The 19,125-nt window shown below is 39.9% G+C and overlaps 1 protein-coding gene across 2 annotated transcripts in view; it reads right to left on the reverse strand.

The window, feature by feature from the left end:
• Positions 1–19,125, reverse strand: part of Mtm1 (myotubularin 1) — a 111,893-nt gene that overhangs the window by 79,869 nt on the left and 12,899 nt on the right. The window contains exons 2-4 of one of the 2 annotated variants that reach the window (XM_051178626.1): positions 9,154–9,224; positions 7,476–7,548; positions 5,874–5,968 (exon numbers count right to left, since the gene is read on the reverse strand). In XM_051178626.1, the coding sequence (XP_051034583.1) occupies positions 5,874–5,968; positions 7,476–7,548; positions 9,154–9,216 (231 nt within the window). In that variant the 5' untranslated portion in view covers positions 9,217–9,224. Of the gene's footprint in view, positions 1–5,873; positions 5,969–7,475; positions 7,549–9,153; positions 9,225–19,125 lie in introns of those variants that run through there. The other variant, XM_051178627.1, reaches the window with a different exon arrangement.

Genomic DNA, 19,125 nt, shown 5'->3' on the forward strand with positions numbered 1-19,125 from the left:
TCAATTCAACTCATTCTGTACAGAGAATGTACCAAGATGACTGTCTTATTCTATACTTTTCTTAGTTTTATTGTATGATAGCTTTAACGACTAGCTACATAGCCATTAACATTTTTGCTATTTGTTCACAAAATAGCAATTTGCTATTGTATACATTGAGATATTGCCTCACATCTTTCTCTTACAGAATTCTAATACATACATAATATTGAATAGCAACAGTCAACTTATGAATAATGGTTCAATGATAGTTCAACCTTTAGTGTTAATTTACAATGTGCTTAACTTCAAGTAGCTCCATTATAAAATAGGGGGATCTAGTCATACATTGATATAGTTTCAGTAACTATTAGTGATGATTGTTCCATATTATTTAAATCAAAGTTCATGTATTTAGTAAACATAATTTCTAAGACTTTTATTTCCTTCCTCCATTTTTCATTATAAATTCTTCACTCGTTTTCTTCCTTGTAATTCTAAACTCTGTAACAATTCACAACACCTTTCCTCTGTTATGTTCAATTGTTCAGACTATGTCGTACATTTTTATATCAGTTATTATGTTTTTGTAAAATTTTCATTTTGAAGCATTTATACTAAGTATTCTTTTTGAAAATAAACTAACAAAAAAGGTTTTATGTAACATCATAGAAGAATGAAAAGAGTAGCACTCATTGTCAGAAGGACATTTCACTTATATATTCAATGCCAAACCCTATCCTATAGGCTACCATGTGTAAACAAAGGAAATCATTCCTGGTACCAGAAATGTAGTCAGCTTCAAAGAGCTAATGATGTCATGGACCTTATTAGGAAAGTATCTACTGGCACCACTTTGCTAGACCAGCATAATCCCTTCCTATATTCTAAATTTTATCCTCCTATCCACAGTTAAAGGTAGAGTTACCACCCCTCATCAAAGAAGGTTCTCTTTACAGAAAATGAAGACTATTACACAAAACCACAGCTGGATACAATGCAAAGATCAATGGATTGTGAGAAGGCCAGCCCCAAAGGATATATACATATCACAGATCCTGTGCCTATGGCTCAGGAGACATTGTGGAAGAAGGGGTGGACATGTTGTAAGAGCCACAATGCCCGCAGTCACCTGTGAAGCACTCTGTAGAAATAGTTGCATGAACAAGACTGGAGAAACAGAGTCTCAATAGACATACATACATACATACATACATACATACATACATACATACATACATGTATGTATTGCAACAAATATAATAAAGCAAAAAAAAGGCTATCAATTGAGAGTAGAGAACATGGAAGGAGTTTCAGGGAGAGTAACTTGCAGGAATTGGAAAGAAGAAAGGGAGGAAGGGTTATATTTCAGTTAAAAAATAATAATTACATCCCTTCCTCCCTTTCCTCAGTTTCAGAGAGGGAGGCATGATGAACAGAGGGGTCAAGACCACACTGGGAAAACACACAGAAACAGCTGACCTGAGCAACTGGGAACTCATGACCCGCAGTCTGACAGCTGGGAAACCAACATAGGACCAAACCAGGCCCCCTGAACATGGGTGCCAGGTAAGAGGACTGGGCAGTCTATGGGGCCTCTAGCAGTGGAACCAGGACACATCCCTAGTGAATGGATGGACTTCGGGAGCTCATTTCCCATGGAGGGATACTCCCTTAACCTAGAGACATGGGAGAGGGCCTAGGCCCTACCTCAAATGGCTTGACAGATTTTGATGATCCATTATGGAAGGCCTCACCCTCCCTGGGGAGTGGATAGGGGATGGGCTGGGGGTAGGTGGGAGGCATGGGAGGATGGCAGGGAGAGGGAAATGGGATTGATATGTAAAATTAGATTGTTTCTAACTTAAATAAAATTTATTAATAAAAAGAAATAGCATGAAATCTACATAAAATGTAGAAAAAATGAAATAATCTTGATTAAGTTTTTTTTTATTATAAAGGTAATATATACTCATATTATGTATTTTGAGAAATACCAACAAATGAGAAGAAAATAAAGTATGTATATAGTTCTGCTCTGGTTATCCAAAGAATTGAAACTTTGCATATATATTCCCTATGGACTCCTCTAGAAATAATTTTGTTTTATGTAGTCAAAAATCACACCATATAGATAACCTTGTTATGTTATCCCAATTTGAACAATTTCCCCAATTATCAGTGACAGCTTAAAATGAAACCAGATATGTATAACTAGTCAACAAGCCAGGAATCTCAAAGGTAAAAGGGCTTATGACCTAGCTTTAATACAAATTTTTTGATAGTTCTTATATATTAGCAGCAAGCATCTCAATCTATACATGTAAGATTCCTGGAAAGTGAACAAACCAAGTATATAGCCATTGGTACACAGAAAGGCACTTCAGTATTCAAAGATAGCTCTGTCATGGTTCCTGTGCTAGTTTACTTTCTATGATAAACATGATTACATTTTGAAGATTACAGGCCATCATGAAGGGAAGTCAGAGCAGGGATTCAAGGTAGGAACCTGGAGGCAGGAACTGAAGAAGAGACAGGAAAAGGGTGCTTACTGGTGTGATGCCCCTGACTTGCTTATTTACTTCTCTTATACAGGCCACAGTCGGCTGGACCTCCCCATATCAAATCAGCTATCAAGAAACGCATGCCATAGACTTGCTTATGGGCCAATCTGATGAGATTTCCTCTCCCCAAGTGACTCCAGCTTATGTCACTCACTCACAGTAACAAAGAACCAAATGAAAAACAGCAAAAACCACCTTTTAGAGTGTTCTGCAGAAAAAGAGATCAACATTTAATTTGGTCACTGCTGATACACTGGTCCCCTCATTAGCTTAGTTATCTATGAACTCTCTTTATCAACGCCTCTCTTAAAAGGGGGCATCAGGATTTTATATCATTACTACAAACAGGAATACTATTGCATTTTGTCTAGGCATTCATTATAGTATTTCTCTGTTAATTCACAATAGAGGTATATTTAAAAAAAAAGTAACAGTCATTATTGACTTCAAAAGGTTAGATTCCTCTTAAGACTGATCTTCATTCTTTAATAGTACAATTGACTTTTTACTAAGTAGATGCTATCTATATACTTTAATGTTGTGTCACAGGTTGTGCCCTATATTCTAGCCAATTCCAATAATTTCAAACCCTGACTCTGTCATCCAGCACATTGGCTAATCTGTTGCTTCTCATGTCTCAGCCATGAATTGTTATTACTGGCAAAGAGGAAGCATCCTATGTAGCAAGATGTTAGAGGTCACCCTCTCCAGCTGCCATTAAGCTTCTATTAGATAGTTTGTAACCCCATCTGAATATACTACCTATCTTTCCCAGGGACTATGTTATTCCTTGATTCCACAAAAATAATGTCAATGACATTCCCGATAGTTACTTTATATGTAAAGCCCCAAAGACTAAAATTATTGCTTGCCAAAGACTAACACCCAGCTCACTGTAAATCTTCTATAAACAGGCAAAACATCCAGCAGTGGAACTGGAACACCAATCTACCCACAAAACCTTCAACCTAAAATCTGCCCTGCCTGCAAGACTTGCTGGGGTAATAATGATGTGCTTGTAGTAGTGGCCAATCAATGAATGACACCACTTGGATAGCCAGAAACCAGAGATGGACAGCCAGAGATCCAGGACAGAACAAAACATGGCTGGAAAAACTAAAATGAAATAATTCCTAATAATATTCTGCTACACTAATAGATTGGTGCCTAGCCCAACTCATCAGAGAGGCTTCACCCAGCAACTGATGGGAGCAGATGTAGAAACCTGCAGCTAAACACTAGGCAGAACCAGGGGAACCCTGTGGAAGAGGGGGAAGGAAGAATTGTAGGAGCCAGAGGAGTAGAGGACACCATAAGAACACAGCCCACAGAATCAACTAAGTAGGGCTCATAGGGAATCATAGAAACTGAAGTGATAATCACAGATCCTGTATGGGTCTGAGCTAGGTCCTCTGCATATACATTGTGTAGCTTGGTGTGTCCTTGTGGGACTCCTAACAGTGCAGGTGGGGATGTCCTTTTTTGGTCTGCTCTTGGGACACTCTTCCACCTACTGGGTTGCCTCATCCAGCCTTAATATGAGGGTCTGTGATTAGTCCTATTGAAACTTGTTACTCCATGTTCAGTTGATATCCCTGTGAGGCCTGCTCTCTTTTTTGAAGGGAGACAGGAGGAAAGGACCTGGGGGGGGACTGAAGAAAACTGTAGTCAGGATGTAGTGTATGAGAGAAGAATGAAAAAGTAATTCACAATCTTCCTTTCTTTACTGGAAAACTAAACCATTCACTAATTTCCATTCCTTAAGTTTGAATTGACTCACATAGGTAAAATATTCAATGGTAGGCCACTGTAGCTTGCTCCTGTACCTATCCCTATGAGAAATGAGCTACAGGACTAAAAAAAAAAAAAAAAAAAAAAGAAAAAAGCCAAAACAACATGTATATTAACTAGCAAATTTGGAGTTCAGACATTCCGACATACTACAGAACATAAAAGAAAAAGGGCAATTGTTACAATCTAATCAGAACTGTGATAAGGAAATGGATGGCTTAAAACCAGATTTCCCAACAGTCTCATCCATGTACCCTAAACCTATTTGTGAAGAGAATAAGGAAGCAACCTTCCCCTGCAGTCTGATGTGAGCCATGATACCCCATCCCATCTACCATAAGTTCTTCTGTGATAGACACAGTAGCTACACATTTTCTCTGATCTTTCTAAAGTATCTCCACTTCATGTCACTGCTTCATCATTGGGAATGTCCCTTGAAATGTGGTGACAAACATTTTAAGGCCATTGGTTGAAAAACTAAGTAGCAGTAAGCCACAGCATACTCATCTCAGTTTTACCCTGCTCCTTAATGCTTTGTGAAATGAAACTCAGACAGTTCCAGAGTGATAGACTTTAACAAGGGTTCACATCAACATGTTCCTCTGTGATGTTTTAGAAAATTCATGTGCACTTGATGACTACCTTGTCATCATAGAACCTTCACCCAGTAACTGATGGAAGCAGATACAGAAATCCACTGCCAAACTATGGTAGTCCAGTTGAAGAAACAGAGGAGGTATTATGTGAGCAAGGTAGGTCAAGCTGAACTGAACTCACAGGAGTTCACTGACTCTAGCCCAACAGCTGGGGAGCCTGCATTTGACTGAACTAGGCCCTCTGCATGTGGGTGCCGGTTGGGTGGCTTGGTCTGTTTGTGGGACCTCTGGCAGTGAGACCAGAATCTATCCCTAGTACATGAGCTGGCTTTTTGGAGCCCATTCATAGTGTAGGATGCCTTGTTCAGACTTGATGAGTGGAGGTGGGGGGGGGGGAATCTTGGTTCTGTCTTAATTTAATGTACCAAGCTTTGTTGACTCCCCATGGGAGGCCTTGCCCATTCTGAGGAGTGGATGGGGGTGGATTGGGGGGAGGGTGGAACTAGGGGAGGGAAGGGAGAGGGAACTCTGGTTGCTATGTAAAATGAATAAAAAATTAAAAAAAAAAAAGAAAATTAAGGTGTGCTTAGACTGTGGGCCTGGACATTAATCTGAAGCACCTGTATAGCTTGTTAAAAATCTTAAGTTGTTCATTCTCATCCATGCTGCTGGTTAAAAGTCACTATTTATACCAGTTTACTCTATTCACCTCTCCTGACTATTCTAAAGGATAAAACCTATTTGAATATTATATTCTATTGCCTACAAAAACGGATCTTAGAATTATTATTATTTTTTTTGCAAAAGCAAAAAAGTAAGACTTGAGAAGCAAATATATATCCCCCATGTTAATCAGATCCACAGTCAATCTTGCAAGGTATAAGAGAAACAGTTTAGCGTCATTTTTAACAGGATCATCTTTATGGTCTCATAATCTACTTACCGTTTCCAAACTTCTTAAATAAAGACGATAATTTGTGATGTAAACTCTTCCCTTAATGGGGCCATTGAAAGGACATATGTAAATAACTTCTTTGTCTAGTAAGATAAAAAAAAGTACCCTAAAATAATGGAAATATAGACCAAGATATACAACAAATAGTACTAAATTAATATAAACTACTTGGCTACGTTTAACTACAATAAAAGTGTTGAAAGCAATACTGGCAAAGTTTCCACATCTTGTGCCAGGCTGAATCAGGGCAGTGGGGAGTTAGTAAGCATATGTCTCTTCTAAGCACTCATGGTACTTCTGAGTTTACCCCCAATGCTGTGACCACCTGAGACAAGAAGACAAGAGCCAGACCACAGTAGTGAAATGCTAGTTTTGCTGTTGTTAGCATCTCAGGATTATAAAAGAAACTACTTGAGCTATTTCTCTTTCAAGGATATATTAATGACTTTTAATTAAAAAAATAACTTTGAAATTCCTTTCACTGCAGGTACTAAATAAAAACTATATACTGAGGTTATTTCATGCCAGTTCAATTAGTTAAAGGTCTACCTGCTAGGTTGGGCATTGGTGCTGCACACCTTTAATCCCAGCATTGGGGAGGCACAGGCAGGCGAATCTCTGTGAGTTCAAGGCCAGCCTGGTCTACAGAATGAGTTCCAGAACAGGTTCCAAAGCAAAACAGAGTAACCCTGTCTCGAACCCCCCTCACCCCCCAAAAAAAGGTCCGTTTTCTGGTCTGCTGATATTCAATACTCAAACATCATATATGAAGACCATCAAAAGCAAAATTTCTTTGCTCTTATCCAGAAACTAGGAAAGACATATTTTACTGGTTTCAGTTTCAAGACTAGAATTATGAGTCCATGGACACTAACTAGTTTCTCATGGGTCTTGTGGTACTTTTCTAAAACCTCAATTTAATTAGTCATTTAAAATAAAAATTTGAATCTTGATTAATGAAATGGTTCCCTGAAACAATGCTCATTATTTGTCCGAAATATACTGATATGTGGCAGGCAGGACCAACCCTAACACAAAAATTAAATGTCCATATTATCAGCACTTGGCTCAGAAGCTATTAGATGCTTCTGCATTCTTAAATCATAGTGACCTGGCCCTTCCAAAGCACATTTCTTCTTCTTAGCATGGGTTTATCATGAAAGAAAAAAAAATATTGTATTGAAATGTTCCATTTTCTGGCAAAGAATCTCCTATTATATCAAAGAGAAGAACCTTTAAGCTGTTATAATTTTGAAACATATATCATAGACTGGAAGACTTAATCTAATTGTTCTCATAACCCTAAATTATAAACAGTGTAGATAGAAACTTTCAGGAGATAACCCACATTGTTCCTGCTAAATCATTCTATTTGGTACAGAAACAAGAATATTGCTAGCCTTGTGAGCACTGAATTGTTGAAAGAACTCTTTGATGAGTTCTTCATGCAGTATTCTCAGCACTGATGCTCCTAAACAAAGCTAGCCTATTTGCCTTCTCTGTCTTGTACACAGCGAGTGAAGCTCAAGCCACCTGATCTTGCTGTACTGTTCCTCGAGGTCTGCACCCCCAGCCTCAAAAACTCCTTACCAGTAATTAGTGTCTCCCCTGGGAGTTGAGGAACACTCTCACTGAGGTCCTGACTGACTCCATCTTGAGATACCTGCAAGTGAAAGGTTAGTCAAAAGTGTTGGTATTATCTTTGCACAAATGTTAGCAAACAGAAGTAACTTTTTATAGAAAAGATGCAAGTTTAGTATTTCAGAAAACTAGAGCAGAAAATTCAAACTGGGAAAGGAGAATCTAGGATGAAGATATAGCTGGTACTTTTTTAGCTCACATGATGCCTTCTGTTCAATCCCTAGCAACAAAAGTTAGAAAAATAAAAGATTGATCTGGCTACAACATTTATTAATGGGCTAACTCCTAGTCTGCATTTAAATAATGTTACAAAAGTTTTAAATATTTTTAAGTACTTTAAAGCTAACACATCTCAGGAAAATGATCAAACATTAATAAAGTTAGTATGCTACATGGCAATTGCTGCAGAATCGTATCAAAGTGCCAAAGGATATGCTTTCTGACCTATTATTTTATTAGGATCCTTATTCTAGGTATCAGAAAGTGTAGTCTGTCAGAGATCTCATTAGGTCCGTAGGAGCCATTTTGGGAAATTCCCCATTGATTGTATTTTTCTATAGGTCTCCTGTTTCAGAGTGTTCTCAGGTATATGCCTCATCTAATCACTTTAGCAACTCTGACAGGCAGACAGAAAAGCATTAATCATTAAACTCAGGCAATGCAGACATGATGACATCCTTTGGCAAGCTGTGGCAGTATCATCACAAGTTTGAGGCCAGCCTGGGTAACATAGCCTGACCCAGCCTCAAAACCAACCAACCAAGCCACAGACAATTTAAATCTCAGTATCTCAAAATCAAACTAGAATGATATAAGATTAAAAGGCTGAATTAAAGTGATTTGTATATTATAAAGAGTTATTACATTATGAACAATACTTCTTAAACCATTAAGAAAAGAATCTCCCAACCTCCCTCCCAGGTAAACAGGCAAAGGACATGAATATTTCACTTAACCAACAGGAAAGGACAGTAATATAGCTTTCAAAGGAAATAAAAGGCCAACCTTGTCAGTGATCAGGAAATAAAAATGAAAAGATAGCTCCCTTTCTGATTGATCATCGTTATACACTGTGAGGTGGGAGAATTACACACTGTGAGGTGAGAAAATAAAGTAACCTTTTGGAGAATCATCTTAAAACTTCATGGGACCATGAATAAAACTTAATCAGAATACACCTCTCCCTTTCAATTTATGATCCGAAAATCTCATTCTAATTGAACAAATTACCCTGGCTACTTTAAAGCATTTTATGTTCAGTTTGTACATGTTTGGCTTTTGTAAGTCTCATCATCACAGCCATCAAATAATTCCCTATTTATGAAAGGTTAGTAACCTGCGTAGTCAGTCTTGCCTCCTTCAGAGCGCTATGGAGACAGGGGACTGCTTCACACCTGAATGTAAGGTCTGGAAGCAATTCATGAACAAAGCTTTAGGAAATCAGTTACAAAGCAAAAATCACTTAACACATTCTATTTAAATCTCTCCTAGAACAATGTGTCTCCATTGCTTTATGCTATATGAACACATAATGAAATTCACGATTCAATAAGACCTAAATGATTGTCTAACACAAATATGAAGAGAGAAATGTAGCGATGTAGACAAATGTAAAAACTGAACCTACCATCTTAATGGATTCATTCTCCAAGGAGTATGAATTATATTTAGATGTTGATGCAGAAGCCATCCTGGAAACTACCAAGAAAAACAAAATTGTCTATTAATTGAACATGTGATTAAATAGTTAAATATTTCAAGAGAACACATAGTACTTAACTTTGTAGGCCCTATTTACATCCTTGAGCCCAAAACAATAAAAATACAAAGAGCTAGTCAGAGCACAGGCAGTAGATATCCAATGGGGGGGGGGAAAGAAACCGAGTTCATTGGTGCCTTTATTGTATTCTTGGGTTTTAGACTTGAGAGGGAGAGTCTAGAGGTATGCCACACATTTCCACCAAAGTTTCATCTAAAAGTTAAGAGGGTACTGTACGAGAGAAACATATTGATAATAAATGGCTATAAAGGGCCATGTGTAGTAGAACAAATTTGGGCTCTAGCACTTGGGAGGCTGAAGTAAAAGGATCATGAAGTACAAAGACTGCCTGTATTTGTGAATGTGATTATGTCCCAAAAATTGCAAAAAAAGGTTTGGGGAACACAGAACAGGAAACAGGAGCTAAATAGTAAAAGGGAAACCCCATACATGACATCATGCTTATTCTAGAAAATTATATTCATAGTTTTCAAATTGCCACATTAACTTATCCACCATCATGGAGCCCACATTAACTTATCCACCATCATGGAGCTCTCATTTAGTAGCTGATGGAAACAGAAGCAAACACTCAAAACTAAACACTGAGCCGAACTGGAATCCAGATGCAGAGAGGGAAGACAAGACCAGGCTACAGAAATATATAGAGACAGCTGACCTGAACAAGGAGGAGCTAATGGCACCCAGACTGACATCTAGGAATCCAGCATGGGCCTAACTCAGACCCCCTGAACATGGGTCTCAGCTAGAAGGCCTGAGCAGTCTAAGGGACCTCTGACAGTGGAACCAGGATGTATTCCTGGTGCACAAAAGGCCTTTGGGAGCACATACCCCATGCAGGGATATGTCCTTAACTTAGAGACAGGAGAGAAGTCCTAGTCTCTACTCCAAAAGACTTGACAGATTTAGATGACCCCACCTGGAGGGCATCACCCTACATGTGGGTGGGGTAGGAGGGGAGGGTGGTTGGGGTGCATGTGAGGGTGGGAGAGAGGGAAAGAGGGAGGGAGGGAGAGGGAACTGGGATCGATATGTAAAATAAAAAATAAAGTAATATAAAATAAAAAATACAAACAAAAAATGTAATGTTTACCAATATATGGCAAGCATGAAATTTCTATACCACTTAACTTTTAAAGATATTTTACAAGCATCCAAACAGAATTATGAAAGGGAGAATAATATCACTTATACAATTCCCCTTCAAGAATTATTTTCTCCATATTAAAATGTCTAATGTGAAATAGAATAGACTGAAATCTATTTATAGGAATTGCTTGTTAGTATATTCTAGAAAAGTATTATTTCAGCTAAATAATTCATAATTCTTCAGTTCAGCCATGGACATAAGCTTAATATTCAGAGCATACATGTGGTGGGTTGAAAGAAAATGGCCCCCGAAGGGAATGGCACTATTGGGAGATGTGGCCTTTTTTGGAGGAAGTGTGTCACTGTGTGGATGGTTTTGAGGTCTCTTACTCAAGCTTTCCTCACTGTGACAGTCAGTAGACTTCCTGTTGCCTGCAGGATGTAGCAGTCTCAGGTCCAGCACCATGTCTGCCTGCGCACCAACATGCTCCCCTTCATGATGAACTGAAGCTCTGAAACTGTTAGCAAGCCTCCTCAATTAAATGGTTTCCTTCTAAGTCTTGCAATTGTAATGGTGTCTCTTCATGACAATAGAGAAGCCTAAGATAATACATAAAACTATTTTTAAGATATTTGTACTTGTGTACATAATGTGTACGTGTGGGTATGTATGCTGTAGTACATGTATAGAGGTCCAAGGGCAGGTTGTGGAGTCAGTTCTCGCCTTCAACCTTTACCTGAGTTGTGGGAATCAAACTCAGTTCATCTAGCTTGCAAGGCAAGTGTCTTTATCTGTTGGGCCATCTCACTGGCTGCACAAAACCATTCAAATGTAAGTATTTATTTAAACTTGTGAAGATGTTAGCAATGATGGAAAACAAGAAATGCCTGTTATTTTAGTTATCAATATTAAGAATAGACAGGGATGAAGTCACTAGCAGGTAAGCCATATCTACTTCAAGGTGACTGTGGATATCTATGGACTCTTTTGGACATGTTCCATTAAAAGAACTGTCAGGGGGTTGGGGAGATAGCTCACTCAGTAAAATGCTAGCCTTGAAATCATGATGATCGGGCCAAAACCTGCAGTTTTAAAAAGTCTGGTCTGGTATATGCTTGTAAATCCCAATACTGGGGACCCTGCCTTACTAGCTAGCCAGGCTAACTTAATTTGTGAGCTCCAAAAGTACAAAGCTCCAGAACATTGAGAGAACCTGTCTAAAAATCCAAGGTAGACCACTCTGGAGGAATAACATCTCCACATACCACACACAAGTACTCACAAACTGCCAACCATGCTCTCTCTCTCTGCCTCTCTCTCTCTCTTCCTCCCTCCCTCCCTCCCTCTCTCATACACACACACAGACACACACACACACACACACAGACACACACACATACACACCCTTACCTGTCTCATGTAACCAATAGTATGGTGTGACCCGGAATACACAAGAATCTGGGCTCAATTCCCAGAGTCACACCAAACAAACAAGCAAACAAAAAACAAAACAAAACAAAAATAAGCAAGCAAACAAAAAAAACATCACGTAAAAGTTTTAACCTCAAATTGTGAAACTAATCACAATTCCTGAACATTTCTATCACATCAAAGAGAAGCCTCATGCCCAGCCATCAACAAACACTCTGCACTCCCAATGCTAAAGCCCTTCAGCAGCCAGATAGATTGCTTTCCATCTCTCCATATCTGCCCACTCTGGGCCCTCATATACATAGCATCATATAACATGGTCTTTATGTCTAAAGCCTTCTCTTTGGGAATTATGCAAGATACTGTTACTGTTAAAAGCTGAATCAAACACAATCCTCAGAGATTCAAGGGCCTGGGTGATGATAAGGGTTGGTTCCACAGTAAGCCGGGATTTAAATTTTCATCAGTGAGCCTCTGTGTCAAATGTGGTAGTTGATCCCCACAGTCTGAAGAAGCTGCAACATTGAGACTTGATGAGCTAGATTTTGGAGCTGTCGCCATTCAAATCCGCCTCTGCAACTGAGGAACTATTTGACCTTGGGCAGGTTATTTAATTTCTCTGAGCTTCTGTCACTATTTAATTTTATCATTGTTGGGCAAAATAATTCAAGGGAACTACTGTATGAATCTGTTAGTAATTATCAGCATTTTAATTATAAAAGGCTAATTATTCACTGTGGTCAACACAATCCATTTTATAAATAAGCCCTTGCCTTAGAAATACCAGGAAGAAAGCAAGCTACAACATGGACAGTGTTTGGCTACTGATGACTGAATTATAAACTTAAACTGCACTTGCCCACAATGACTGGAACAGGAAGCAATGTGCCATTGTAAAAGATGCCCTAAACAGACCAATACCCAGGAGGCATTTACAGAAGCATTCTGCCCAAAGCCTCAAGCAATGAAATTTTAATCCTTTTTATGTAAAAAAAAGTCATTGGGGGCGGCTGGAGAAGATAGTTCAGTGGTTAAGAGCATTGACTGCTCTTGCAAATGACTCAGGTTCTCGTCCCAATGCCCACATAAGGCAGTTTACAAATAGTTCCAGTGTTTCAGATGCCCTCTGTGGGCACCTGTATACATACAGGGCACATGAACTCATGCAGCTTCACGCACACACGTAAATAAAAATAATAAATATTTGTTTAAAAAGTCTTTAAAAAGTGTTGTTTTTACTATCTTGGCTTAATTTTAAAAAATGGGAATTCTGTACACAAAGATATGATTTTCAGGTGATCTGCCTTGTGGATACTTGGCACTGAATCCAGGACTCCTTTCTGTTGAAAACTGGTGGTGCTGAGGATTTTTAAGAGAGGGTCTGATCTGAAAGTATACTCACATCATGGACCAAAAGAAGGACATTGAGAAAGTCACAAAATTGAAAAGTCAGAAACTCTTCAAAAAAACAACAACAACTAAGGACACACTACCAGACACAACACCCAGGACAATCCAGTGGAAGTACAGCAGCAGAGGAAGAGAGCAAGGGAGGAAGAGGAGAGAAATAAACAAGCAAATCAGACAAAACGAGGCAATGAGTCCCAAAATGCCAGTCATCAAACTGCTCATGGACACTCTGCGGGCGAAATGTAAGGTAAGAAGAAGCCCCACCGCGCAAGACTGCTATTCACTATCATTTCAATTTAGCAAGACAGACAAATAGGTGTATCAATGGTTTCATGACAAGGGGAAGAAAGAAATATAAGGAAGAAATGTTGAAGTGGAACTGAAGAAACAGGACTGGGGCACTGCTGACCTGCTGAGCTAATAATCCCCGAGGCAAGAGACAATGGAGGTAATGAGTTCATGTTTGACATTACAAAGACCAGAAAACTTACTTGGAAGACATTAAAGTTACACACAAGTAAAATTTAGCTGAAAGAACCCTGGCCTCATTTGATGAAGATTAAGCAATCTTGATGCTCCAGTTACCAATCCAGGGGAGCAAATACTGAGCACTACTTCCTAACCCTAGGGAGGACTCTCACCACCTGGAGGACAACAAAGATCTTTACTATTAAAAGGATTCCAGCATTACACTGGCCTGCCCCTGTCCCCTGGCAGAATGCACTCACTCAGGCAGTACCCTGGCCAGCTCAGTGTTCCAAGGTACATTGTCTTCATGCCAGGAGCAAAGGACCCCCTTTCAAAGACAGATCCCTGCCCACTTATGCTCCCCCCAGCCTTTACCATTGTTCCCCTGGGGCAGACAAGAGTCATGTTGTGTCACCCCCTTCTCTTTCCAATAAAACTTCTCACTTAAAAAAAGGATATGATTTTTATCCCCCACAACAAGATACTTTCGTGATGATTCAAGCCAAATACCCTCCTGATGAAAAGGATACAGGGCACCAGGGATACATCCTGGTTCCACTGTCAGAGCACATTCCCCATGGAAGGGTACTCCCTTAGGAGGGAGGGCCTCGTCCCTACTCCAAATGACTGCACAGGTTTTGTTGACCCCTCCTGGACTGCATCACCCTCCCTATGGAGTATGGGGGGGAATGGGATGGGAGGGTGGGCAGGGTGCATGGGAGGAAGGGAGGGAAGAAGGGAGGGAGAGGGAACTGGGATCAATATGTAAAATGAGAGAGACAGAGAGGGAGAGACAGAGAGGGAGAGAGACAGAGAGAGATACAGAGATACAGAGATACAGGGACTAGATAGGGGTTAAGTTCCTGGATTGAGTCATTGATACGGCCAACTAGCTTAAGTCTCCTGACATCACAGAGTACTTTTCATCTGGAGAAGTCTCCCAAGCTGTCTCTCTAAGCAAAACTAAATGAAGTGTGTGACTGGTTCTAATATCAGTAAAAGAGGAGTCTTGAAGACAAATCAACAAAAAGTTAAGAGAGTTCAACTCACCCAGCTCACCAGTCTTGAGGGCCTCTAATCCCCCTCAAATAAAAGTACATCACGGTGGTATTTGCAGAATAAAGCTTAGCTGTAAGCACAACATAGCCTTCAGCATCTCAGTGGGTCTCCCACTCTCCTTGCTTCTGTCTCTCGTGCCAGCACTTAGCCCCTTTCATATAGTCGCTGTGGTTACTGCCCGCCTCCGCAAAAGGACTAGAGCTCTCCTGGCAAGAGGGGCCGCCATCTGCAGGCTAGGGTTCTAGATTCATTTGTTTTATTTACACCTATATTTAAAGCGCCTGCAACAGTGACCAGCATCTATGAGGTCCTTAATAGGTTATGTGCTAAATGAATTAACTGGTCAATAATGACATGGACAAGGATGTTGACACCATTTCCCTTAAGCCAGGAATCCATGAAAGCTTATTCAAATAAATAAAAAGGTACAACAAAGTCCCTGGCTCATCAGGATGTTCCTTACTTGATACTCTGGGCAGCAGAGCTGAAGTGCTCACTTATACTACTCTGAAACAGTTTGCACCAAGGAACTGAGACAGTTTTACCCTCTTCTGTAGGCTCTCCCATGAAACAAAGTAAGCCGCCTAAACCCCTTCTCCCACACATTTTTCCAGACCAATAAACTATTCTTTCAGAGCACACAAAACACCTAGACTATGTAACAGACCATTTGCAACAAGTAAATAGGTCTCAAAGCAGCACATTTTGCCCTGGCTCTCACAAGGCCTTTACCAGCACAATCTAAACAAGAGGTGGGAGCCCCAGCTCCAGTATCACCTGATTTGCAATCCAGGACTCTTGCTGAGTGCTTCTGTTGAACTTTGTTTTTTTTTTTTTTTTTTTTCCTTTTTAATTTACATTTGAAACAAGGTTGTTTTACGTATCAATCCCAGTTCTCTCACCCTCCCATCCTCCCCTATCACCCCCACCAAACCCCAGCCCATCCCCTTTCTGCTCCCCAGGGACAGTGAGGCCTTCAAATCTGTCATTTCATCTGGAGCAGGGCCCAGGTCCTCCCGAATGTGTCAAGGCTGAGAGTATCCCTCTATGTGGAATGGGCTCCCAAAGTCCATTCCTACACTAGGGATAAATACTGATCTACTACCAGAGGCCCCATAGCCTGCCCCATCCTCCTACTATCCACATTCAGGGAATCTGGCTCAGTCCTGTGCTGGTTTCCCAACTGTCAGACTGGGGTCCATGAGCTCCCCCTTGTTCAGGTCAGCTGTCTCTGTGGGTTTCTCCAGCCTGGTCTTGGCCCCTTTGCTCATCACTTCTCCCTCTCTACAACTGGATTCCAGTTTGACTCAGTGTTTAACTGTGGGTGTCTGCTTCTGCTTCCATCAGCTACTGGATGAAGGCTCTAGATGGCATATAAGGTAGTCGTCAATCTCATTATCAGGGAATTACATTTAAGGTAGCCTCCCCACTATTGCTTAGATTTTAGTTGCTGAATTTTCTTGTGTACAAACAGAATGGTGAGAAGGAGCATGATGCTTTCTCCTTTAATGACGCCTAATGTGATTTATTACTTTGCCTTGGCATTTAAATGAATTTAGAGGTGCTTTCCCCCACCAGTCCAAATGGCTGTATGGACCTATCCAGTCTGAGAACAACATTTTCAAAACCTGCCAGCCAACAAGGAGTCATGAACAGGCAGCTTGCTTAGAATTTCAGTCTTTTGAAGATCATTGTTTTTACTTGGAAGTCTATTTTGAAAACAATGTCATGAAGTTCAGGCAGTGGTACACAATATTATTAGAACAAATACTCCATTTGCTATAAAAACAAACTGTAAAAATCCCTTTGCTAGCTTAAGATGTGAATTGTGGATGATATCAATCTAAAGACATTTTCCCCCTATCTCTGTGTGTGCCCCTGTGTGTGAATCTGTGTGGAGACCAGAAGACAACTTTAAGTGTCATTTCTCAGGTACCATCTACCTTATTTTCGGAGACAAGGTCTCTCACCGGCCTGGAGCTGGCCAAGTAGAGTAGGCAAACCCCAGGGATCTGTCTCTACCTCTGTGGTGATGACATTACATGTGTATGGTAGCCACCTGCCTTTTTGACATGGAGTTCAGGACTGAACTCACACTTTCACAACAAGCACTGAACAATCTATCATTACTTTTGATTAGCATGTACAGCAATGGGTTTTCTCATGGTATCTTCATGTGTGTCATTACATACTTCGTTTTCATCTGTTTCCTGACCCCACTATCCTCCCTGTCTCTGATGCTTTACTTCCTTTCCCTATTCAGTCCGTCTTTCTAGAGCACCAACATACTGCCCTAACTCTAGTCTAAAATGAAATAAAAGGGCTGTGATTTTTAATAGTGAACTTTTCATTCAAACCCCTCCCCCTCATTTCCAACCTGGCCTCTTGGGAAGCATCAAGCCCAGTAAGGACTACTGTCTAGTCAGTATAAGAGTGCTGATAAATGCACGGTTTATGAGAGGTCCAATGATTCATACTTTTCACATGAAAAGTAACTTTGACCATGGGCCACTTAGACAAGAAAATGAAACAGACCTCATAATGTCTTCAATGAAACTACTGGCTGCACACAAAAGAACTGTTCAATGCTCCAGGCATTTTGAGCCCATTGTGACTATCAATTTAGATTGTACATTTGCTTACTTGGAAGAAGAGCTATCCCAACCCAAATGAAAATAACTATGATGTGAAACAGTATTAGTTTGTTTCATTTTTTATGAATTTTCCTTTGACCAGAGATAGTCAACTATTTCTACACAGGCTCAGATAGTAACTATGCAGTGTCCTTGAGCCAAACATCTCAATAGCAAGCACCCAACTTGGCAATATAGCACCAAAACAGTAACACAAGAACTACACATTTCAATACAATTTCATTCACAGCAAAGGCTGCTACCCCATGCTTTAAACTATTAAGTCCTTTCCAAATGAACTTCCTCAGCCCAAATACATAATCAAGTCTTTTTAAATTGCAAAATAAACTAGTCACCCCACTTTTCAGTTTGCCCAGCTTCAAAACGGTGTGATATGGTTGAAAAGGAGAATTGTGTATCCAAGAATTCGAGTTTGCAATTCCAGTTCTGTCACTTAGTAATAGTAGCCCTGAAATTGCATAGAGTGCAGTTCCCTGTCCATAAAACAGGCATGATACCACTTGTCCTGGCCAAAGGTGAGGAGGATCATGAAAATGATACCACAACAAATGACCAGTTCCCTCCTCCAACTAGAGGCTTTCCATGAACTCTTAAGTCATTCTTCAAACTAGGTATTGAGGGAAATTCATTCCCTGGGGGAGACTTAAACAGATGTCTACCCCCTCTTTCTAGGGCACCACCAACAAAACAAAGTATAATTACATAAAAAATAGAACTTGTGGATTAGGCCTAGTGAGGGAATATGGATGAGGAGTTACTTACAGTAGCAGGAGTGATCCCAAAGCAGCTTCTCCACCCAAAAGTCTCACCCTGGTATAGGTGACAACTTCCCCACAGCAGCATGGATGAAGTCTCCCCTTCGGTTAACCTTTGGCCCTCTACATGCTCTAGCATCTCCCCGCCAGAAACTCATTTGTAATTAGAACAGAATAGTGTACCACCAGCTGGGAGATGCAGAAGGGAATAGATGAGATCAGGTGAGGGTTCAATGACCCTCCCCACATCCTTCGAAGGGGAATGTCAATAATCAAGGAACCCAATCTTGAGCAGTCATAGCTGCTCTGATGAAGATGGTGGCTCATATGATAATCTAATCTCAGCAAGTAGCTAATTGTTCAAATAGACATATGTAACTCATATGTATTAGATCAATTGACCTTGACTACTTCAAATCTCAATACTAAAAGTTACCTGGTTTGATGAGAGCTTTAGAAAACGTAAAGTGCTAAGTTATTTTTCATTTTGAAATTCACTCTCATAAGAATTCAGCTCAAAGATGCATCTACTTTTTGTAGCTTTAAATGTCACAAAGGGCTTTGGCTGAAACCAATTCAGAGGCAGCTGAAAGGCAGTCTAAATCATTTTTTTTTCCAGGACCTTATGACGGACTTTGGATAAATAGATCCATTTATTCTATTTCTTGGTCTCCTCATGACAAATAGCACATCTTCAGAATAATTGACTGGCTTTAGTGACATGAGCTGTTAGCCATGGAACTGAGTAATTTTAGATATTATAAGCTGAAACTGGTACAACAAATAAACCATTTAAAAGCCAACAACTATCAGGTTACTTTTTTTTTTTAATGAACAAAGGCAACACAGTGATAGGGCAGACATTTAAGTAGAACATTAGAATCACCAATGGATCTTGTAACAGTCAAATACCTGACAGTAAACAAAGTTTTAAAATAGGAGTAGATCAAAT

The sequence above is a fragment of the Phodopus roborovskii genome, unplaced genomic scaffold (assembly GCF_943737965.1).
Source record: "Phodopus roborovskii unplaced genomic scaffold, PHOROB, whole genome shotgun sequence".
NCBI classification, from domain to species: Eukaryota; Metazoa; Chordata; class Mammalia; order Rodentia; family Cricetidae; genus Phodopus; species Phodopus roborovskii.